The 26,399-nt window shown below is 20.0% G+C and overlaps 2 protein-coding genes across 2 annotated transcripts; both read right to left on the bottom strand.

Moving 5' to 3' along the window:
* Positions 1 to 1,830: 1,830 nt before the first annotated feature.
* Positions 1,831 to 6,366, bottom strand: LOC128960218 (uncharacterized). Its single transcript, XM_054306293.1, has 2 exons — positions 6,165 to 6,366; positions 1,831 to 2,987 (listed from the first exon to the last, which is right to left on the bottom strand). Exon 2 carries the CDS (start codon positions 2,971 to 2,973, stop codon positions 1,831 to 1,833), a length of 1,143 nt encoding a protein of 380 aa, XP_054162268.1. The 5' UTR covers positions 2,974 to 2,987; positions 6,165 to 6,366.
* A 13,978-nt stretch (positions 6,367 to 20,344) lies between these two features.
* On the bottom strand, positions 20,345 to 21,599 carry LOC128960207 (RYamide receptor-like). The gene is made up of 3 exons (XM_054306282.1): positions 21,498 to 21,599; positions 20,715 to 20,936; positions 20,345 to 20,539 (listed from the first exon to the last, which is right to left on the bottom strand). The coding sequence occupies exons 1-3, from the start codon at positions 21,597 to 21,599 to the stop codon at positions 20,345 to 20,347; spliced, it is 519 nt and encodes a 172-aa protein (XP_054162257.1).
* Between the last annotated feature and the right edge of the window lie 4,800 nt (positions 21,600 to 26,399).

The following is a 26,399-nucleotide window of genomic DNA, read 5'->3' as shown; positions in this document are numbered from 1 at the left end:
TTTATTTGTAGTTTTAGAAATAGTTTTAATTTGTTTAACAAAAAAATTGTTTATAATAAAATTTATAATATTGATTTTAATTATTTTATGAAATATAGTTAAATTTAATGTTTTTTATTTTCTTTTGTTTTGATTACAACAACGGATCAATTTTATTGTTTAAATTTTTAAATTCTAATAAATTAATTTTATCCTAATTAATGTCAATAGTGTATATTGAAGTATTTTTTTAACTAATTAAATTTTTATAGATATTTACTTAGATTTTGTTGTAAAATAAATAAACAAATAATAAAAGTATAGTCTTTTAATTTTATTGTATGTTTTATTGTAATAATATTGAATGATAAAGCAGTTAATGTAAAGTAAAATATAATTTATCATGATAAATAGTAATTTATATTTTAACATTAGTTTAAAAGTTTATTTAAATTATATAATATTTATTTTAGAAAAATTTAATGTTTGATGTAAATACATTTGAAATTTAATATACAATTTTCAATAGTATTATAATATTGTTTCATAAATAAAATTTTATTTTGTGAATAATAATTGTAGAAATTTTAAATTATTTTATAAATTATTGTTGAATAAAATTGGCGATAAAATATCTAAATGTAAAATAAAAATATTTTAAAACCTATATAAAATTGTTATCAAACCATTGATTACTTAAATGATAATAAAATTCATATTTTATAATTCACTTTTTTGTAAAAAATAATCACAATTTGTTAAAATAAGAAATTTATTTTGGAAATGCTAACAAATAACTTTGTATAAAATTTTCTTATTCATAATAACAATAAATACATTTAATTCTATATTTATTTAAAAAATCAATATTTATTGTATGATATATCATGTTTACTTTACTAAATATATAAATATGATATTATATAATCTATATTTATTTGTTATTTAGCTTATGTTATTAGTAGACAATGTCTATTTATATAGATTATACAGATGTATAATAATTTTATAATATTATATTATAAAAATACAATATAGTATAAGATTAGTATTGTCATTATAATGTCATGTAAGTGACATTTTATTATACAATAACTAAAAACTATTTTTGCTAATAAATAAATTTGTTTAAAAATGTTGGCAACAAATCCTCGAAATGTTGAGTCAATCTCTAATCAAATGAGTTAGACTTGAAGTGATGGACACAACCATAGGATTGACTTTAAATTAGTGAAGCATTGGTTTCTCGGGAGGCCTTAAACTTTAAATTATAGACGTGTCTATCGACACGTATATCAAGATTATTAAATGCAATACAATGCAAATGCAATGTACAGTATTTACATAAAATATAATACTATAAACTAAACGTTGAATAATTTGTACACTAATTTATAAACATTATACTGTACTCTCAAAACGCCTCCACAAACAAATAAAATGTATAAATTTATTCATTCAGTAAAGTTTTAAGGTTTGCTAATTTTACTGTAATATAATTTATTATATTATATTATGTTATTCAAATTTTATTTATTTCATTGACATCTATTGTATTGTAGATACCTTAACACATCAAAAACAAAAAATATTTGTTGTAATTTAATAAATTTTATTAAACTTAATTTTATTTAATCAATTCTAGAGTAATATATAGAGTATTAAAGAGTATATATATATTTAAAATAAATCTTAAATTATTTGTTAAACAAAATATACATAGCATAGAAAACTACAACATATAATTAAAGAGTTTTAAAAAACTTATAAAATAAAAAAAAATGTGATAAAAATTTAGTTTAATATTATGCTAAATAAAAATATTAAATATAGTATAAATTAGAAAACTAACTAAAAATAAAAATGTTTAAGAAATACGTTTAATATCAGAACAAAACCAATGAAAGACAAACACATTTGGTTACATAAACACAAAGCACCCGACGTTTTAGTAGAAGCTTCAGTAGAAGCTTCAGTATTAGCTCCAGTAGTAGCTTCAGTGAGAGCTACAGTTGTCGCTTCAGTGGGTGCTTCAGTGGACGTGCCATTAGGAATATCAGTCGGCTGTAAATCGGAAGTTGTATTATCTGCCGGTTGAGGATTTGGTATTGGATTTGTAGTAATATTATCCTCTGGTTTTGTATTTGGATTAACATTATCTTCGGGTTGTGCTATGGTTTGCTCTTGTCCTTCATTTTTCGGTGACTGATTGTCCGATCCATTCAATGAATTGATGGTTTCTTGTGTCGGAATAAGTATGGTATCGATATCTTGATAATCATTTTTATCAGTATTTTGATTGGTTTGAGAATTGCAGTTAAAGAGTTCCCTATTGTCGCGCCACTCACACTCTTTTGCATCAGTGATGGGTCGGAAGCAGTATTTATCACGTTTGAAGAGATAGACCCAAAGCGGTGTCTTTTTGTTGTCCATTTTAAAAGCTACACAAGCGGTGATGTCTGGCGGAAACTTTTCGCCATAATTGCCGCCTTTATATCCGGGATTTGTTTTACCAATTGGTCTGAACGGCAAAAAATTGGTGTTCCAATAGGTCACATATATTCCGTTAAATGCTATCATCCGCGGTCCGGGCCATCGCTTATCAAGAGAGCCGTCATTGAAAACACAATTGAATCCTTCGGGAGGAAAGTTTCCTTTACTCATGTCTACGCCATCTTTCTGGCCAATGACTTGTCTGCCATCGGCTTTCCACTGCCAATACCGAGTCTTATCAAATTTGAATACATTGCCATTGAATTTTCCGCCCACTATAGTCGTAATAGCACTCGTTTGTGTGACCGGACCCATGTAATCAAATAATATTTTATAGGGACCTTTAGGTAAGGCCACTCTATCGGGTAGACCAATCAATTCCCAATAATAATTGTCGCGATAGATGCGAATCGTGTCGTTTGGCAACCGATCCGCCGAATGAATGTACGGATCTTTGCAAATATTATTGTGATTTTCTTTTGATACCACAATCAATGTCATCGACAAAACAATTACTATAATTAGACACAAAACTCTCATTGAATTGATTTCCATATTTACAGCAATTTGTTAAATCAATACTTTAGACTAAAACATAAAATATAAAGTTTTGTTGGTTTAGATATGACTGACTATTGCAATGAATTTTTATTAAAGAATAAAGTGATGTTTAGTTCACTAACTAATCATTTAATAACACATTTCACGAGACATTTGATTCAACCAATTGTTAAGTAATTTATTAAAAAATAAATACAGTTTTCTTGTAAATAACTCATGAAATCTATTGTTAAATAAAACTTTAGTAATATATAAATTTTGATAACTTTACAGTACATCTCTAATTGACTAAATAATGTAAATAAATATTCAATAGTTTTGTATACTGTATAAACATTTAAACACATTTATGTTTTAAGTGTTTTTAAAGTTATTTATATCTTAATTGAAATTATAATTTAATGGATTCTGATTATTAAAATTTTAATATCAATTATCATTTGATTTAAAATATAAGATTTAGTAAATCTGTGAATTAATTATTGAATTGACATTCATTTTGCAATCACTCAATGGGTTCCGTCTGTTGTTGTAAATGAAGTGACAATTCTGAAACTGATGGCAAAGATTCAGTTATTGATGAATACTATCTGTCAATATGTCGGCTATGAAATCATTACAACAGTCTTATCCACTAATAATGAAAACAGTTTATATAATACAACAAACAATTAAAAGTTAACTCAAAAATTTAAAAAAAACAAATCTTTAAAACATTTGCCTATTAATAATGTATTATTAATATTATATTAGTAAAATTGTTTGATTATCAGTCATATAATTTATTATTATATCAATAGTATTCAAATAATTTGTTTGTGTCAATATTAAAAAGCTATAGTTTCAATAAATATATACCTATAAGTTATAATGTTTTTTTCTTTTTATAAAATTTATTTATAAATATTATCAAATAAGCTCACAAATTCTGTGCAATTTTAAAAAATATTTTTAATCGTAATTTTCAAAAAAAATAATAACTTTTGTTTAAAGAAATTTTATAAGTTATTAAAAAATAAAAAACAAATTTTTATTAAATATATTGTAATATCTATTGTATAAAATCTTATATTTTTAGAAATCAAATTAATGAATAAATAGCTTTAAATCAATTCATTTGCAACTGAAAAGCACAGCATGTGATTGAAAAATGTTAAATAAAATTTTAGTTAACAGTTATTTTGAATTATATAAAAACATAAACAGAAGTAAACATTGATATTTAATTTATCGTAACTATTGTATTAAATATAGCTTTTGAAAAGCCGAACCAAATTTACAGTATATATAAATATATAAATAATTCAAAATTTGTTTCATCTTTTAGTGATTTTATTTATTTGTCAGCTTAACTATCAAACAACACGTCAACGAGTGTGTAATTCAGTACTTTAATGTCAAATAATACTATAGTTTTGATAAATTGAAAATTAAATTAAAACACAAATAATGCAAAATAGTAATACTATCAAACATACCTTAATCTTTATAAATATATTTTAGAAATTTTACAGTCGATGTCCATTTTTAGTGTCACAAAACTAATTATAATTTTTCTTTATTAAGTTACACCAAAAACATATAAATATTAAAAATATTTTTTAACTGCTAAAAGTGTAAAAACATACACTACATGTCTAGTGCAGAGATATGATAAAACAATAAAGTTATGTAACACATAATAAAAGTAACCATAAATAATATAAATAATTAATAAAGAAATTTGATTATACCTAAAGAAAACAATGTAAAAACTAGCCATAAAAACAATGAAACCAATGTATAAAGTAATAAAATATGTAATATTTCATAAATAATAATAAACTATGTTTCTATGTTTTATTTCAATAAAATTGTAGTTTTTATTATATAGAAATCAACAATTTTTATTGATAAATAATGTTATATTAATTAATTAAAATAATTTCGAAACACATAGTAATTATTTAGGTAATTAATAATTTACTATATATAATATATATATATATATATATGTTTTATATATCTAAAAGATATTTATAAAATAGTTTATTATCAAATACAATTAGATAGTATTATTATAACTACATTATAATCAAATTATTAATAGTAGTAAGATATCTGTTTGAATTTATGACCAAAATGTTAGGTAAGTTATACCTTACAGAGTTTGAGTGTAGTTATAGTTTGATTTGCAAAATGACTAAATCTTTCATCAGTTAAATATATATAATATATATAAAGAATTCTACATTTTTGTTGTGAATTACACCAAATATAATGTTATAAACCCACAGAAAAGGTCCGTCAGTTTACATTTGACTCTAATTTGCTAAACATTAGCTTCAAGTTTAATATTACAAACAAATTTATAAATTGTTAATTTTTAAATCTTAAGTACAAATTTACATTAATATACATTCTTCAAGGTTTCTAAAAATTTTTAATAAATTATTAAATTATATATATATATATATATATATTATAAGTAAGTAATGATTTTTTAATATTATTTATATAATTAAATTTAAATGACAGATAATAAATATAAAAATATGATTTTTTTAAAAAAAATTTGTAAATAAAATTAATATATATTGCTAATATATCAATATTTAGTTAATAACAGTTTAATATAAGTTTATAATGTTATTAATTTTACAAAACTATATGTTAATTACTTTAAAATAATAATATTTTTAATTTAAATTTATTATAATTAATTTTAAGTATTCTTATTGTAAATAAATTAAGTTATAAAATAAATATATAATAGTAAATAACATGAAAAATATTAAATTTAAAACTGTTGATTGGTCATTATTGAAAAATCATTATTTATATATCAATTATTTTAAATATTTTAATAAAAATACAATAATTGTATGTAATAATTACATAATCAAATAACTGATAGATTTATTTAACTAATTTTTTTAAAAATAAAAGTATAGATTTCAATTCTAAAGTTAATTTATCTTAATTTATTTCAGATACAACTTATTAAAACAAATTCAATTTATACAAATTGAAATAACAATAAGAAATGTTATCTAAAATGGTGGCTATTTTGCTGATATTGTTAGCAATAAATAGTCAATTAGTAGTAATAAGAGGACAGTTGGATTTGGACTGTTCAGATTATGACTTACGAAAACCTCCCCGATTTGGTAAGCGTTCGGCAAACAGGGACTACGTGGCCAACCCGTGTGATGCGGCCTATCATTACAATGACGAGTCACTCAACAAGAAATCGACAATCAGTTCACCAAAAAACATACATTTTTTGAAATCTATATTAAATACATTAAAATATTATACAAGAATTGCAAGAAGTGGTGAAATATCTAATGATAACAATGTTTATTCAGACAGAAGTGGCAGACAATTAATTACTGAAAAAATTCAAAATTATTAGATTAGTTATAATTAAATAAATATTGTATTCATTTGTAATATTTGTGGTAAAAATAAGATATTTAATAATTATTTATTCATTAAAATATATAAAGATTTGATTTACTTTAATTAGTTTATTTTAAAGTCATTATAAAATCAACATAAATATGTAATTTGATTATTAAAATATAAAAAACTTTATAATATTATATGTTTTATAATAAATAAACATTATTGTGATAATAATAATATTTAAAAAAACATTATATTTTAATTTATAAATTTTTAATTAGTCAATGATTATAAATGTAATAAGTAGTGAAAATTAAAACAATTTTAATATTTAAAATAATATAATTAATTAATAAATTTGATGAATTTTAATTATTAATAACATTAAACAGTATATAGTGTATATTAAAAAAGTACAAATAATATATGTAAAATTAAAATAATTTTATATCTACTGTATATAAGATATTCATAAAACATTAAATAAAATAAATTAATATAAAATATACTAAATATTCATAAGTAATAGTTTAAAATATTTATATTAAATATGAATTCAATTAATTTGTCAACTTATAAATGTAAAATAGAAAACATGAAATTTTAAAATAATAAAAAATATTTAATTATATTATATTTTTTAAAGAATATATGATTAGAATATAGCAGTTTTGTAATATATTACGTTTATTTTTATAGAAATTATTAAAAGTTTTATGTTATACAACTACTATAAATTAACTAATAACTATTATATTATATTACCAAATACAGTATATTATATTTACTACAAATTTTATAACGTAATTATAACAATTTTTATCTTTCAGATTAAATAGAATATATATTACAAGTAAATAACTTTTAAAAATAAATGGCAATTAAATTTATTTTAATGTATGTTTTATTATATATTTTAAATGCGAAATAATTTAAATTTTAGTAAACTTAATGATTATCATTTTTGTATTTAATTATATATTACTATAATTATACATTCGTAACAATAAAATTTGTGTATTTGTCTTTCAATAATTTTATTTAAAATCTTAATTATTCTAATCAATTAATTATTTAAATATTATTTTAAGTAATATAAAAATCTTTAGAGTTGTAAATAGGGATAAAGTAGGTCTATAATAGCAACAATAGTGTTATTATAATGATTTCTCTAACCTTATTTTTAATAAAAAATAATAAATAAATATGAAGCTAAAAAATAATGTAATATTACTATTTTAATTAATTTGTCGGATTTTAAAAAATAATTATTTAGCCACAATTATAATGTATAAATAATTATAAAATTAGATAAAAATAATAAGTATTATATTATATATAACTATGCGATTAATAATTTGTTTAGTTAAAGTAAGTTTCATCAAATAATTATCAATAACAACGACCCTATAATTATTATTGCCTCTAATATGATATCTAATAAACACTATTTTAAAAATTAATTTAAATGAATTACTTAACAAATAAATATGATAAATATTAACAATGAAAATTATTAATACAATTATATAAATCAGTTATACTTTACTTATAATTAATTATAAGTAATGTTATTATTGTTGCGATAAAAATATGTATAAAATTAATTTTTATTTATTTTAAACAACTTTATATTTTATTAATTTTTGAAAAGAAACAACTTATCTGTTGACTTAAAAATAAATAAATATCAAATTAAATTAACTTTTACTACTAATTAGTTATTTTTGTTTAGAGTATTTAAAACAATAATTAAGAAATTCTAAAACTTAATTGTTTAGTTAATTATACTCATTATCATTATTTTTAAATGTCATTTAAAATATCATAATTTAACTATCATAATAATGAATATTTTATAATAAATATTGTTATGATAAGACAAAATTATGAAAAAATTATACTTTAATTTTAGAAATTATTGTAATTGAAATTATAATGTTATTATTTATAAATTATAATATAACAATCATAAAATGACCATTAACAATAAACTAAAATTATGTTAGAAAGAAATTTAATTGAAAAATATACACTAAATGAGTATTTATTTTTTTTGTATTCTTATTAAAAAAAGTTTTTAAAAATTATAAAATACTTTAAATAGTATGTACTGTATTTTATAATTATTTTATATACAGTATTAAAATATATAAATTTTTATACTTTTAATTTATTGACATTAAAATAAACTAATATTTTTAAACAAGAATTTAAATGTTATAAACACAATATATGATAATTTTGAATAAATACAGTATATAATAATAACCAGTTGAGAATGCTAGAAAGCATTTCCACACGAATTCCTAATCATAATTAAAAATTAAATTCAGTATGATAAAATAAAATCAACTATAGTTATGTAGGGTATCAAAAGATTTAGTATGACAAAATAAACAACTATAGTCATGTGGGGTATCAAATGATTCAGTATTACAAAATAAACTACTATTTTCCTAAAAAATAAACTTAAAAACGAAAAAATAAAAAATCAATATTCAAAAAAATTCAAAAAAAAAACAAAAAAAAATTCTAAATTTTTTAAATTAATTTTTGGACACCATTTTCTTCAATTTTCTAAAAAATAAACTTAAATAAGAAAAAAACAAACAAAAATTTGTAGCGGATAGTGGATACGAACCTATGTCCTCGTGGGACAGACCGACAGACCGACAGACCGACAGACCGACAGACCGACAGACCGACAGACCGACAGACCGACAGACCGACAGACCGACAGACCGACAGACCGACAGACCGACAGACCGACAGACCGACAGACCGACAGACCGACAGACCGACAGACCGACAGACCGACAGACCGACAAACCGACAGACCGACAGACCGACAGACCGACAGACTGACAGACTGACAGACTGACAGACTGACAGACTGACAGACCGACAGACCGACAGACTTATAGAATGCATATACGTATTCCTTTCAGGAATTCGAGATAAGTCATTAAATTTGAAGTAATGAGATCATTTTCAGCGTCATCGATTGTTAGGACTTCAATGTTGTCTTCAATGGTTACCACCATGATTTCGTTAACCCAAGCGAAGTCAATATCGTCTTCAAATATAAATGGATTGTTTTGAAGTGAAATATTGTTGACCTCGTCAGTGGCAATCTCTTGAGATTCGACTCTGATGTTATCTTCATTTGGTGCAAACAGAAAATCGTCATCGTTTTATGCAAACATTGGTTCCTCTTGTTCAGAACAATATGTAGGATGCGGATAGTACATGTTGTGGTCAATTGGTGCCTAAAGATTATACAATCATTCTCAAAGACGTATTGTTGGTGGACTGGATGTTCGTCATCCAATATCTCTATCTGTTGTCACTCTTCATTTTAGTCCAAAATTTCTAGTTCCACCCAAAGTTTACACAATACAAACAAGTTTAATGAAGCCTTTATGACGCTCCATTCTTAACATTGTACAAACTTCTCTGTCAAATGTGATGCTCACATGTTTCACACAAAAGTTCGGACATCAGCTGCACCGTTACGACATAGCATACTTTGCATTCGTCAATTAATGCCATCTGTTGATAAATTCAAAAATTAATAAATAATTTATAAATTAGTCATAACAACTTACTCTTACTGTTGTAGATGATGCTTAGCCAACCAAGCCAGACTGTTGAATGATGGTCACTGCAGAAATAGCAGTCTTCCTACTGAACAGTCGCACAACACGTCAAACCAAACTACATGTAAATTTCCACACATTATGCATCAGAGGTCAAACCAAAATACAATTAAATTTCGACACGTATTTTGCATCAGAGGTCAAAGCAAACTACAAGTAAAGTTCGACACATATTATGCATCAAAGTTCATGGAAAACTACAAAAAAAGTATGACACTTACTGTGAATTCAGAGTTCATGGAAAATTACTATAAACGTACTACACTTACTATTACGTCAGAGTTTATGGAAAAGTACTACCAAGATATTTTTAATTTTTCACATAATTCTATACTATTTTGTTCATTTCAAACAAGTATATATTTAACATTAGTATTTAAGTATTAAAAATTTAATAAAAATTTAAATGCACATAACTTACATTATAACGATTATTTAAAACAAATCTAAACTTTAAAATTAAAATAAATTAAATTTAAATGCAGATCCCTTACATTATTAGGATTATTAACACAAATCTAAACTTAAAAATTAAAATAAAAATTAAAATAAATTAAAAAAAAATATTTTATAAAAAAATTTTGACACTATTTTCTTTATATTCCTGATAAAATAAACTTTAAAAAAAATTTAAAAAAAAACAAAAAAATTTTTTATTAATTATTCGACTCCATTTTGTTTTTTTTTTGCTTAAAAATAAACTTAAAAAATAAAAAAAAATAAAATAAAAATAAAAAAAACACAAAAAAAATCGTAGCTGAGGCTGGATTCGAACCTATGTCCTCGTGGGACAGACAGACCGACAGACCGACAGACCGACAGACCGACAGACCGACTTATAGAATGCATATACGGATTCCTTTCAGGAATTCGTGAAAATAATTTAATATATTTATTACTTTTTATGTCACTTAATGTAATTTGTGTTACTATATCCTAACATAAAAGATTAAGTGACAAATGTTGTAATTGTGTTGACATGAACTTTATGGTACCAGTTGTTACACTATCGTTAAAATACTGTATTTCATGTCTATATCTACATTAATTTAATGATAATTTGTTTTATAGCATTTGTTGCATTGATACTCAATTTATTATTTATATAAATCAATCTCTTATAAATAAATTACATTATACTCTACGGATATGTTATTAGCAATTAAGTGTAAATATGTGATATACTAAAATAATTACAAGTTTTATTCATAAGTAAATTAAAATATTTTTTATGTTTAGATATTTTGTTATATTTTGATTCTGCAAATAAAATCTATAAAAAATACTCTTTTTGAAAAAATGTTTAATATATTTGCAATTTATAAATATTTGTGTAGACATTACCTTTTCAAATACTCTATTATGATATCATTAAAAAAAGTATAAACACTTTTATTAGATTTTGTTTTTAATAAAATGCAATACAGTATTTGAAAAAAAATAATGTTTACACAAATAATATATTTATAAATTGCATATATATTATATGTATATATTTGTACGTTTGTAAAATTTTCAATATTTATATGAATAAAATAAATAAGGCGTTATTTAAAAAAATATAAGTCCTAGATAAAATTTAATACTATAATATATTAATAATCTTAAGTAATTTTATATATAGTAAAATTTTTTCAAATAATTGTGCAATAAGTGGTTCAGAGATCATTAATTAACAAAAAATATTTTAAATAATTGTCATTTTATACTGAAATTTATATATTAATTGTATTGTTATTATATTAAGTAATATAACATTAATAAAATATTTAGATTTAATCTAAAATTAATTATTATATTAAATATCTATTTGACAACAAAATAATTTGATTATAAACTTTATTTATTTAATATTTTACAAATAATAAATATTATTTTTTAGTAAACTATTTATTTTAAGTGTTTTATATAAAATTTTAACAATTTATATTTAATAATTTATATTATTTAAAATTGTTAATTTATTTTATAAATATATATATATATTATATAAATTATATTATGTAATTTCTGATAATAAAAAATATAATACATATATTAAAGATTTTTATTGAGTTTTATTTTATTTAAAATTTAATAAATTAAGACATCAATAAGCAATTTGTGCTAATAATAAGATTAATAGAAATGAAGCTAATTATATATTTTTAATATTTTATTTTCTTTATATTTAATACTAAAATTATTAAAATAATATGTTTGATTTTTAAAATAATTAATTAAAACATATTTTGAACAAAATAAAAATGAAATACATTTGTATGGTTGTAATACTAAACTTCAAAATTTTTATTAAATAATTATTGATAATATAGAAATTATGACAATCAATGTAATATAATATTTGTTGTAAATGAGAATATTTTTAATATATTATTTTTAATTTTAGCAACAAAACAATTATAATATAATGAAATACTTCAATATTTCACAATATAATTAGTTTGTTTATATAAGTATTAATATTTTATTATCTCATATTATTATATATTTACTATTGAGCTTATTATATAATTTTTGGTTTTATTAGAAACTATAATAATAATAATTTTTTATTATAAAACGTTGATACAATTAATATATAAATATAAGATAAAAATTTTATGTTATATAATAAAATAAAAAAGTAAAACTATATTTAAAAACATCTAATAAAAATTTATTACAATATTTTATAATTTTACCAAAATTTGTTTCATTTCTAATATTTTTTAGGCAACGAATTGAACAAATCTATACATAAATTTAGAAATTATATTTTTTAAACAAAAAATATATTTATTTTTTTCAATAATAGCAAAACAGTTAATACAAATGACATAAAAAATTAATACAGTATTTCAACAAATTTTAATCAAACATTTTTGGTAATGATATATATAAATATGATTTTTTAAAAAGCATTTGAAATTATATTAAACACTGTAGTAGTATAATATGTTTTGCGGATAAATATTTATAAATATGTATACAATAAACACAATAACTTGTATGGCTTTGTTAGATACATAAACACCACTTTTACTTTAAGATTATAAATAAATGATTTGTTGGTCACACGGTATATATCATATTAAATATTAATGATTACTAATAAAAACTAGTTTTACTATATTTTAATAAAAAATGAAAAATGTTTTTGAAACTTATAAATAATAAATAATTATAATATTAAAAAAAACTATAAATAAAGTTATTATAAAAACTAATATTTAATAGATATTTCTTGGATTTGTATGTGTCATATATGGCGGTGAACTTAAGTTGTTGACGACTCGCGACGGCTTCACTATTAAGTGACCACTTTTGCGGAATGTCTTCAATCCTATCAGTCCTCCAAAGAGTAATAGCAGAACCCATACGGTTAGGTGTAATGCATGACAACTAATCTCAAGTGAAGAACCGTAAAGAAATAGCTGTGGACTCCGTTGGTGTGAATTAATCCAAAACATGGCTAATATTAGACCACATATTTGGCACCAGTATTGACAGCTCAGGATGACTGCACCCAATGATATCAATGCAAACAATTCTGGTATACAGATATCAGTTATAAGAAAAATCTTTGTTTCATCAGTTGTGGCCCATTGGCGGCCATGAATTGGCTGTCCATCATATGTATAGACATAGTTAATATCCGGCCAATCGCTCAGGTATTGTGCCAACAAAATAGCCCATATTATCATCAATGCAATGATAACACATAATACAAATAATTTGATGAAAATAAGGCACACATTAACTACTGTTTTCACACACATTATTCATCTAAAAATGTTTATTAATTACATAAACTTTGTTGTAATTGTGTTTACAAAAACATATTTTATATAATAATTACAAAAAAGTATTATTAATGCAATTGAAATAATGTCATTAAAATATTTGTTTCAAATTTTCATTGCAACTCTAAGCATAATTTTTGTTATATTAATCAAAAAAAATGTTTTTTATATGCTTTACACATAACTAATGTGCTAAATAAGATTATTCAGCAAAATTATTGATGGAAAATGATATGACATAACCGTCAAAATATTTTATACATGAATATACTTTTTTACCTAATATAGAGTATACGCAGTGTATTAAAATTGTCAATTTCCAACTTTTATTTATGTTATGTAGAGTTCGGAGAACTTCCCAAGAGAGGGAAGTTTCCTAATAAAACTCATTCAATTTTCATGAAAAAATAATAATATTTTAGTTTCAATTCTTTAATCTTTAGAAAGAAAAGTATATATTATATGATTACAATAAATAGTACAAAAACTAAAATATTTTGCACAAAATTTAATTGAAACATTTAAAAAAATAATTTGTAGTCAATAAATTGAGTAAAACTATTTAACAATATCACTCAATATACAATTTAATATAACATTTGTTTTTCAAAGCTTATAATAAAATGTTTTGTTTATAGTTTAATATGTGGTAACACAAGAAAATATATTCCCTTGAAATTCCCAATAAAGCATGAAAATAGGGAACTATGGTATAAAACGAGGGAATGAATTTGTCCGAACCCTAATTGTATTGCAACATAAAGTTTTTTAGCATTGATTTCTATTAAATTATTTACAGTTTGTTAGTGACTATACAATATTTTATTTAAAAATATTTTATTTTTATTGTATATATCATAACATAAATTCATTTATTTAAAAGTAAAGAGATCTAAACAGAAAAATTGTTAAATAAAATATCTTTTTATTTTAAATATGTTATAATTAATAATCTGTTATAAAAATATGAACATATTATAAAAATGTTAAAATATTATATAGAAAATAAAAACATATTCTTAACAACTTTTTATTTATTTATACAGTTTAATACATTACAAATTATCCTATTTTAGTTATTTTTATGTAAAATAATATTTTAATTATATAATTTTAGTTATTAGCTATTATCTATTGTTAATATATAATAATTAATTATATTTTAATTAAACTAGATTTAATATGACTGAAAAATAATTATTTATTAAATTACTTTATTTATTTTAATAGTAGTTTCCATTTAGATCTATCTGCATATTATTTATTGTATTATATACAATTAATTGCATTTACACTAAAAAAACTTATAAATTTGAAATATATGAAAATATTAGAGTAGGTGTTAAACATATATAATTAAATTGAAACAAACGATTATTTTAAAAAATACATTTATATTAACCTATTGTACAATTTGTTAAAAATAATTTCATAAAAAATTGGAATTTTTGTGTAACATTATTTGCTACACATTTCAATTACAATAAAATATGCAACAAAGTTACTCAAAAACTAAAATATTAAAAAATAAATTAAAAATTGAAAACAATATATACATTTAAGATATTTATAGATATAAATAATTGTCATATTATACATATTATAGCATAAAAACAAAAATACCGTATGTTTTATAAAACTTTATATATCAAATGATGTRTCATATATTGTATTTTTAGACATTAAATTAAGGTTACTATGAAATCGATAGAAAAAAAAGTAATACAAAAACCCTGATTAGACATTTAGGGCTTTTATGTCTGAGTGATGCCATACACTTCAAATCGTATCATTTATTTGCTTGTTTTGCGGCCACTTATAAATTGATAGTTATCTTTGAAAATAATATATTAAGTTAAAATGACAAAATCAATTTGCAATATCTGTACAATTTAACTGTAAATACACCTAATATACTATACATTAAATTTTATTAATAGTGACAATCTTTATGATCATCTTTGGCTATAAATATAACAATCATTCTCTAGTTTTGTATTTTTGTTATCTCATTGTTTTTAATGTATAGTATATTTATTTTCTTTATATATTTATACAATTCATTAACAATGGTTAAGAAAATTTTTATCAAAAAAATATTTTCTTGTTGCAAAAATGTTTATATTGAAATATAATTATTAATTTTTATATTATAAAAATAAGTACAATATTAAGTACTTATTAGCAATATTTTATTATAGAAAATTTGTAATAATATATTATTAGATTAAAAAAATAAGTAATATAGTATTTAATATAGTCATAATTTGTATAAAAACAATAAAAATTGTATTTTATGATAAAACATATATTTTTAGATAAACTTATTACTGTGTAGGTATACTATACATATAATATTATACTATAATACATTACTATACAAATGAGATACCTATATATATAAAATAATTATAATTATTTAATTAATATATAAACATTATAAATTAAAATTTATATATAAGAATTTAAGTGTAATTTTAATAATAATTTATATATATATATATATACTGTAATGTTCAATCTAAATAAATATTTACTGTACAATATTAATTTTAATATATAAATTACATAAAAATTGTATTAAATATTTAGAACACTCAATAGAAACTCAATTTATTTAAATAGGAAATATTATTTATGATGAATACTGTATATTCATAAACACAATTTATTTAGATATACTAAGTTAAATTAATATCACTAAAATAAAACATTTAACATTTTTTTTTAATTGTTTATTTATGATAAATCTATAATCACATTTTGATAATGAATAAATTAACATTTGAATTTGTAATATTAAATTATATTTTATAAACTATTATATTATTTTGTATTTGTTAGAAAAAAGTAGTCAATAATAGCTAACACTAAAAAATAAAATAAACAGATTTATTGATTAGCGAATGTTGAATAAGTTTTTAATACTAGTTGTAAATTAGTTTAGTTATAGTTTAATAGAGGCTTAAATAAATTGTGGATTTGATAAAAAATATATTAAATGCAATTGAATTGAATTGAAAGGTCAGACAACTTGTTAGTTATTTTTATTGTGATTATAGTGTGTCGGCATTTTTCATGAGTGCCATTCAACTCTATATACAGAATATGGTATTGATTTAAATCTCTAAACATTTGGCACTATTTTTACCGATAAAATAATATTATAGCGAACGTAGTATATAAAGTATATATATATATATATATATATATATACAGAATATTGATATATACATGATGTAAGTGTATCATCATATGATGCCTAGTAATGCATTACTGTTAAGTCCAATAATGTAATGAAACATATGATATAATATCTGCAGATCTCAATCGATGTCATTGATTATTATTAAGAAGTAACACAATATTCAGTCATATGTTTGTTTTATCGTTTATTGTTATCTTTAATATTGTCATTAGTGTTGTCAATCATTAGTTTTAAGGAAAATCCCATTTTTCAAGAAAATTTCCAATAAAATTTTTTTACAAATTTTGTCTTATTAATTTTAATAACAAAAACTAAATATTGTATGGTATATAAGATTTTATTTACAAAATATAAACATTTTACTACTAACTCTTTATTAACTAATTATTTAGTATTTATAGCTACAACACATAAAAATTAATTTTAAACAATTACTTATTAAATAACTTAATGCATAATAAAGTTTTTTTTTGGTATATTAAAAAGATTTTTATTTATACAAACATTTATATCAATAATAAATCTGTTAAATGACTTTAGAAATTGTTTAGTTAGGATTAATAATTTCTATAATATATAGTAAATTTCCAAATATACTAAATTATAGAAAATTTCTATTTTTCCCACACATTAGTAATCATATATAGTTTTTTTATTATATTTGTTTAACATTGTCCGAGTTTAACGAACTACACAAATAAGTTCAAGATCATTTATTTAACTAACCAATTATGCGACAAAATTTTTAGCGTAAAAAATAAACATTTTTTACAATAATAATAAATGAAAATTGTATATATTATATTATTATTTTTATACGTATTATAACTAAATTTATATTTAGTTTGTTATTATCTATAAGATTATGTTTCAAAAAGAAAAAAAAACTGAATTCAAATAAAATCCTTTCATAGATCTATGTTATCATATTTTAGCAAAAAAATCGATTGATTTGTTGTAAATTGAAACTTATGGCATACGGTAATGACATTTCATATTATTGTTATTTTAATGCCCACATATACTGTAAGTATATCAAAACAGTTGTATTGTAAACATAATACAATCATTTAATAATAAATCAAAAATATTGAGAGAATAACACTATTTTGTTATTAAAATACTTGTATTTGACAAAACATTTATATTAAATTACAAAAGTAATTAGTCTATTTTTATTTACTTATCATAAGTCTCATTGTAAATAACTTAAAATAAAACTAAAAAATGATAAACTAAATTAACTAATTATATATTATTATATTATTAAACATATGTTCAGTGTATAAAGAAAATACATAAATTCAAAGTTAACTTAATTATAAAGTTTAAACTTAATGCATTAAAAAATAAAACAGTGTTTAGAAAGCGTAAAAATTGTATTAATGAATATTTTTCAGATAATTATTTAAAGAATTATTTTTAAAGTTTTTATTATATTTGTTTTTTTGTTGTCTTTGTTTATATTTATTTGTTATATTTGTTATATTTAATAGATATATAGGTAGATATGATTTAAATAATAAAAAAATAAACTAATTTTTTAGGATATCTGTTAGGATAGGAAGTCAAGAGACGGTTCAAAATTTATAATACAAGAAATGAAATAATTTTTAAATTTATTAATTTAATTTACATTTCATAGATATTAGTAATGAAATAAATTCTAATTGATTTGTAAAAAGGTGTTGAATTTTTAATGCATTTTTATTTGTAACGTTTTATAAATAATTTATACTGTATTATTATAATTTTAAAAATATTTTACTTATTTAAATGTGCTAAAACAATTTAAAAAATAATGCATTATCTTAAAAATCAATTAAATTTTTTATTACAACATGATTAAATTTATATTAAACAATTTTATGATATATAATAAATAAATGATTTTATAAATTCTGTATATAGATATATAATTAAGTTTAATATTAACACAATATAATTTAATATTCATTATAAATATTATGAGCAATAATATACAAAAAATACTTATCCAATTAAGTAAATAATCAATTACAATATTTATTTTATTAACATTTAGGTTGTTAAAAATATAATTACATTACTATAATAAATACTCAATTCAATTAAACATAAATATATCAATATTGTGTCATCCAGATAGGACGTTCATATAAGTTTAGAAGGAGTTAATTTAAAAAATTTTAAGTTTACAAATAAATGTCAATCTTAATATTTATACATTTTTGAATACAATAGGAATAATGAATGGCAACTATAGCTATATTATCTTGAAATTACTCTACTATTCTACAATTAATTTTCATATACAGCATATATTGAATATATCTATACCAGGGTTAAGCAATGAGGTAAAGCCAAAATACCTCCTAAGTTTTTGTAATTTGACCCCGAGACTTTTTGAACAAATTAAAATTATCGCTTAAAACAATAAGAAATAACCACACCTTAAAATTAAAATATATTTTATTAAGTGTTATTATGTTTTTATAACTTATATAAATGTAATTATTGAGTAAAATAGTAAAAAAGTAAAATAGTTAAAATTAATCTAAATATAACATTATTTTAATTAAAATATTTAACTAAATTTTTTTTGAAAAAATTAATTAATAAAAATGCAATAAAATCTAAACCACACCCTATACCCCAACATATACCCCAAGATTTTTCGACATTTTTGTCATTTAACACACCCTATACCCAACTAAAATCCAAAAATTTGCTTAACCCTGATCTATACATATATAATTTAATTACCATTTATCACAATTTTTATTAGTTCTGAAAAAATTATACTAAAATTAAAATATAATTATCATTTATATTTTAATATATTATCTTATTGTTTCATACTTGAATTGAAACAATATAGTACATCTAGATTATATTAAATAAATTAAATTTTAAATAACAATAAGTATAAGTATAAGTTAAAACATAAATAAAGTGAAACTGTAAAACATAGATAAAACATATTAATTAAAAATTGTAACAAATTTTTATCTTATGTAAAATTATTAAAAAATGTTTAAAAATACGATTATGTAAAATCATCGTTTTGTAAAATTTGTTATAAACTTTAATTTATAATATTGATTATATAGATTATTAATATATGTTTTATTTGATCAAAATCAATAATAATGTATAGTTTTCATGTTAATTAAATAAAATAGATTGATGTGTGCAAGGACATTTACGCCATGATTCCGCAATCAATCAAAATGTTTTATAAGATAAATAATGACAACTAATAAATAGTTATATATTTATTTGCTCTAAATTTCCGTTTCGATGTGTTGTTCAATACAGTTGTCTTTATAGTGTTGATTGAATTTATTGATTCGATATATTCTGGTGTTATTACCTGAGCTAAGTGTCTGTCCCTGTGTTTCAGTATATACGCCCTCATCGATAGATCGACAAACTTTTAACTTAAGGTAACACCGACTCAATAGTGCTCTCAAATTCATCTGTTGATTAATAAAAGCAATGGATAGGGAAAATGATTTCAAATAAAAACAAATAAAAACAAATAATAATTAAACATTAATACATATATTTATTTAATAAACAATTTATACTATAATCGTTATAAGTATAATAAGAAAATTACAAATAAAACAAATAACAAAAAATGATATTTACTCTGAAGTTTTCACTCATAAAGCAATAACAGATTGGATTAACAGTCGAGTGAGCCATTGATATGAAATGACACGAAAAATATGAGATTACGTACAATACATAACCAAATCGTGTCTTCACTTTCAAAAATTTTGGATAAAACCAAACCAATAGACTAAACACATGTATGGGAAGCCAACAAATGGCAAACAACAACACAATTGTCATCAACATCTTTATTACCTAAAATTCATATGTTTATCAAAATCTTAATCAAAATTATTTTTATTTATGTTGTAAAACAATAAAATAATAAAAATAATATTATATTTATTACTTTATAAATAAGGTATTATTATTATTATTATTATCCTATATATTTTTTTACTATTTATCAAAGTAATTAAAATTAATTGTTAATCATTCTCTAATTGCTTAAATATAAATTTATATATAACTTTAGTTTGCATCCAAAAGTTGACACATAAACCTACAGCTAATATAATCAGTACTACAAAAACAACTAATTATTTTTACTAAATGAGCTAATTTTGTAAATGCAAACATTAAACAAATAAAACTAAGAGAATAGCAATAAATTGAAATAAATAATATATTAGAAGAAACTTTTATAAATTGAATTTTTCAGAAATTAATTTCTCTTTAATATTCTCTATTTGTTTATAGTATGTATGCAATTAAATAAAATAATTTATTTAATTAAAGTCAATATTAAATATTTAATAATGTTTATTTCTAACTGCAAAAAATACAACAAAGATAAAAAATGATGGTTTATCTAACCTTAATTTTTTTGTTGATTTGGTGTTCATCGCGATGACAGTCAGGATTGCCAGGTATGACATGCCTGAAGACATGGTAAGCAATTGTCGTGTAAACAAACATAAGTATAGACACCGGCAAAGCAAATGTGGCCACAAATATGATTATAGTATATAAGCGACCACTGGAGTTGTCCCAAGTTTCGTGGCAATCATAATATGTTTGGTTTCGTAATTTGAAAGGAATGGCCTCAACGGCTACGAGTTGAACACCGGCTGTACCAATACCTGCGGCCCATATACTGGCTATAACTATGAATTTATGTGATCTCAGCCAATGTAGTATACGTGCCACAGAATATAAGGGATGGACGATTGCAAAATATCTAAAAAATTTATATTAAATATAGTGATCACGTGAAATAACTACAAATATATTTGTATTATATTTATCTGATTTTTTTTATTATTATATGTTTGTGTTGTCCATATAATGATTATTATTTAATGTAATGACCGTATGTTATATGTATATATATATATATATATATATATATATATATATATATATATATATATATATATATATATATATATATATATATATATATATATATATAATGCGATTGCTTTCATTAAATAAGCTAACAATTCCGGAAAAACACTTAAAATAATAATAAAATAAATTACTATATTTACAGTATATACTTATAAATTGATAAGGTATACATAGACATAGACACACACACACACACACACACAACTGTACAGTATGTATACTATTTATATATACTGTATATATAAATACTATATATTGTGTTCATTACGAAAAAAGTTGAAACTATTTTTATAAGCAGATAAGCTATAATAAATGAATAATGTTTACTGAACTATGATTTTTCTGCAAATGTTAGAATAGTAAACAAGTTTTTAAATACAGTATTAAAGTAATTTGTAAAAACAAAGATCTGATAAATTTAACCTTACATTACATTAAGTTAATTTGATAATTATATGAACAATTAAACTCTAAAAAAGTAAATATATGTTTTACAATTAATTTAAAATAAATTATTATATTAAATAGTTTTAAAAATTGATGTACAGTTGAATTTAATTATAGTAAATGTCATATTAAAAAAAATAAATTAGAATATGTTTATTTGCTTAAAATTTTATATTTTATCTAGTGTCATAGTCTTAATTAATGTCATATATTTATTGAATTTTATTACTATTTAATATCATTATATTATAACAATACAATAAATTTAATAATAAGGTCTATTTCAACAATATTCAAAATTATTTAACAGATTTATCTAACTAAAAAGAGTATATTAATTACAGTAAATATTGTTTATATTTATTTTTATAGAATATACTAATTATTGTAATTTTTATAAATAACTTAAATAATTCATATAATTTTATTATTTATATTAAAGAAAAATAATAAATAAATAATACATTTTGTTAATAAAAATGTAATTTTAGATCTGCAAAATAAAGATACGATTTTGTCGTTAAACAGATTTATATCAATTTACAAAATTGTAAAATTAGAGAGAAAGAAGACTTGATTAATAGTTGTATGTATTTTAGGTAATGAATTAAATAATTAATTAGTTTAATATAATATATTGAGTACTGAAAGTTTTGCTGATTTAATTAAAAAAACAAACATAAAAATACAATTTGTTAAGTTCTTTAAATTAAATTTTTATAATAATACGAATTATAAAAATATTAAAACAATTACATATAATTTTATAAACAATTATTTATATATATATATATATATATATTATTGTATGGCACTAAATACGACTATTTTTTAAATTTGTGTATCAAATTTGTTTATATTTGAATTAAAATTAATATAATTATTATAAACATTGTATTCTAAATTAAACAATACATATATTGTAATACAATAGCATAAATAATTTTTATAGTTAAGAGGCCCATCAATTTGGGTTTAATAATAAAATATAATATATATATATATTAAACTTGTATGTACTGTACTCATAACATAAAAAAGTAAGTTTATGTATCTGATATCTAACCCAAACATTGACTTCCTGTATGGCTTAAAGCACTGATATGTCTTTGACTATAAGTACAACAGTACTGATGAAGTGTAAAAAGTGAGTACCGAAACATTAGACCACAAATTAAGACCAGATAATTGTTGCTATCAACTGATGTTAAAGTAAGTTAAACTAACAATTTAATTATAATGTGTGACATCAACTTTTTAAAAATCTTAATAAAATTATATATCATATACCATATAATATTTTAATTAATTTTATTATGATTTTTATAAAGATTTTAATTGAAATTTATATAACTTAAATGCTAAAATTACTAATATATAATTACAATAATAATAGAAAAACTAGTGCTAAAAATTGATCCAAAATAACTAATTTAGTTTTTCTAAACAAACTGACTATAAATAAATAAATGTTGTGCTAAAAGTGTAAACTATTGATTACAGTATTAGATAAATTAATAAAATTTAATTTTAATTATCACAATTAATTCAAATTGTAATAAATCATTTACTAATATAGTTAACAAATGTAAATATAATATATTAATGAATATTAATTTTTTAATTATAAAAACTTATATATATATATATTTATTTATAATAATAAATTTTTAATCATGCATAAATTATTTAATATTAATGTGGTATCTTTATTAAATAGATATATTATGGAAAAAGTAACATAAAATTTTAAAAACTTTAATGTATTTATTTAAATTTTGAAATTATAATACTTTAAAGCTAGGATATAAAAATCATTTAGATTTGTTCTTTTATTTTAAAAAATTTATTTAATGGGCTTAAGTACAGTACAGTATATTGAAACAAATTGATACTTTAAGTTATAAAACTTAGGAAATAAAAGTTATTAGTTTTTAAAAAAACAAAAAAAGAAAATAAGTCACTTAAAATATGATAAAACTAAACAATCAACTATTGTTTTTATTATATAAATCATAAAATATTCAATATTATGTGTGTTTTCTAGTAATATAAATAATTTTTAAAATATTTGTTTTTACTTTAATTATGATATATCTGTGTAGGCATATGTAATGAATAAACTTAATGATTGAATATTAATATTATTTATTTAATGTAATAATAGTTTTTTTTAGAAATATTTGATTGTTTTATAAATGAATTTTTTTATTGTATTAATATTAAAAGATATTATTACAAAAAATTGTTTTTATAAAATTTGTTATCAAATGACATTTATAATATTTAACAGCAATGTCAAATTTATTATTGAATAAAATAATTTTATTTATAACATTATTTTAATGTTAATATAGTAAAATGTGCTAACACTTAGAGTGTTTGGTATTTTATTTGTAATACAATTAATATTTTTATTCAAATTGAAGATTTTGTATTTCTATTATACAAAATAATTTTATTAAACATAAATTGATTTTCAAATCAGATTAAACTAAAATTTTGAACTATTTTTAAATTGTAAAATGTTATTTATTTTAGTAAACACCTTTTAGTACTAATTAAATTTCAATAAAAATATTTTAATGGTATTAAAATTTAAAGTACAAAAAATATTTGATCTTTATATAGATTATTATATTCTATTCAATTTTGATAAATATTCCGGAAATTTATGTTCAAATATATTAAAATATTTAATTGTCATAAATATAATTATCTGTTAATTATTGTTAGTATTTCTTTGGATAATAATTGAAATAATTTAGGTATTGATAATACACTTTAAAATTCTTTTATTTATAGCATTAATGAATTTAAAGTTATGTAAACAATTTAATTATGAAAAACAGTCATTAAATTGCCAGACTATCAGTAATAAAATATGTGAAATATTTAATACAATAATACTGTACAAGTCTATAGATAAAAATAATGTTACAAATTGACAATTTTATCCCAAATTCTAAAAAAATAACAAACAATTTTTAAGTACACTAAAAACATTTTTGCTAATTGAATATAAAATTAATTTAGAATTTTTTAAATTATTAAATTTTAAAGATTTGTTTCAATCAATTTCAATGTCTAAAAGAGTATAAACTAGTCTTTTATATGTTCAATAAAAGTTGATATTATTTTTGACATTTTGTGTATTACTATGTTTTCACACACTCTGTGAAACTATAAAACTAATAGACTGGCGATTCAGTGCACTGATGGGGAAATAAAAATAAAATAACAAATTTGATTGTTTGACAAAACACTAGTTTAATACACATATTTAATATTACATTTTTGGTTACACTATTGTTATCTATAAAAGTCTATATAAGTATTGATGAAAAAACAAAACTTATCATGCTCATTTGTCTAATGTACGTCTATATGTCATTCTATATTATCTCTATATTATCTCTATATTTGTTTTTATCTAAATATTTCTAAATCTTTATTTACATTGACATCTGTTTTGAACAAGACTTAAATACAATTATAATTATAGGTGTAATGAAAATTACTAAATATATATTATTTTTAATTTGTAATTTTTTATGTTATTTTTGTTAATAAAATTATAATCTCTTAATAAATATTACATTATTTAGTTTTTTCAAAAAAACATTTCAAAATGTACGATTTTATTTATTTATGTAAACATTATACTGTAATATTACTATCATTATTTAATAGTAAAGATTATTAATATACAGTATATTTAAATATTATAATAAATTTTTAAAAAAACTTATGGCATCATTGTCTCTTATTTAATTAAGTTAAAACTTGAATTAAATTTTATTAAACTTTTTAAGACATTTTATGTATGGATAGATTTGTTACCATAGCATCAGTAATTAAATTTTAAAAATTTTATTGTTTTTATGCATAATTGAGTTGTTCTTACTTTTCAATAAA

Source organism: Oppia nitens, unplaced genomic scaffold (genome assembly GCF_028296485.1).
Source record: "Oppia nitens isolate AA-2021 unplaced genomic scaffold, nextdenovo-longstitch-racon4-pilon3 scaffold13_pilon_pilon_pilon, whole genome shotgun sequence".
NCBI lineage: Eukaryota > Metazoa > Arthropoda > Arachnida > Sarcoptiformes > Oppiidae > Oppia > Oppia nitens.
This window is presented reverse-complemented; position numbering and strand designations above follow the sequence as displayed.

What these genes read in the sequence shown, in the direction of transcription:
- LOC128960218 (XM_054306293.1), bottom strand. Translation starts at nt 2,973, where the DNA reads ATGACATTGATTGTGGTATCAAAAGAAAATCACAATAATATTTGCAAA.
- LOC128960207 (XM_054306282.1), bottom strand. Translation starts at nt 21,599, where the DNA reads ATGTTTGTTTACACGACAATTGCTTACCATGTCTTCAGGCATGTCATA. An exon ending in AAATCAACAAAAAAATTAAG is followed by an intron (nt 20,937 to 21,497) that starts GTTAGATAAACC and finishes TATGAATTTTAG; the next exon opens with GTAATAAAGATGTTGATGAC. An exon ending in TTATGAGTGAAAACTTCAGA is followed by an intron (nt 20,540 to 20,714) that starts GTAAATATCATT and finishes ATTAATCAACAG; the next exon opens with ATGAATTTGAGAGCACTATT.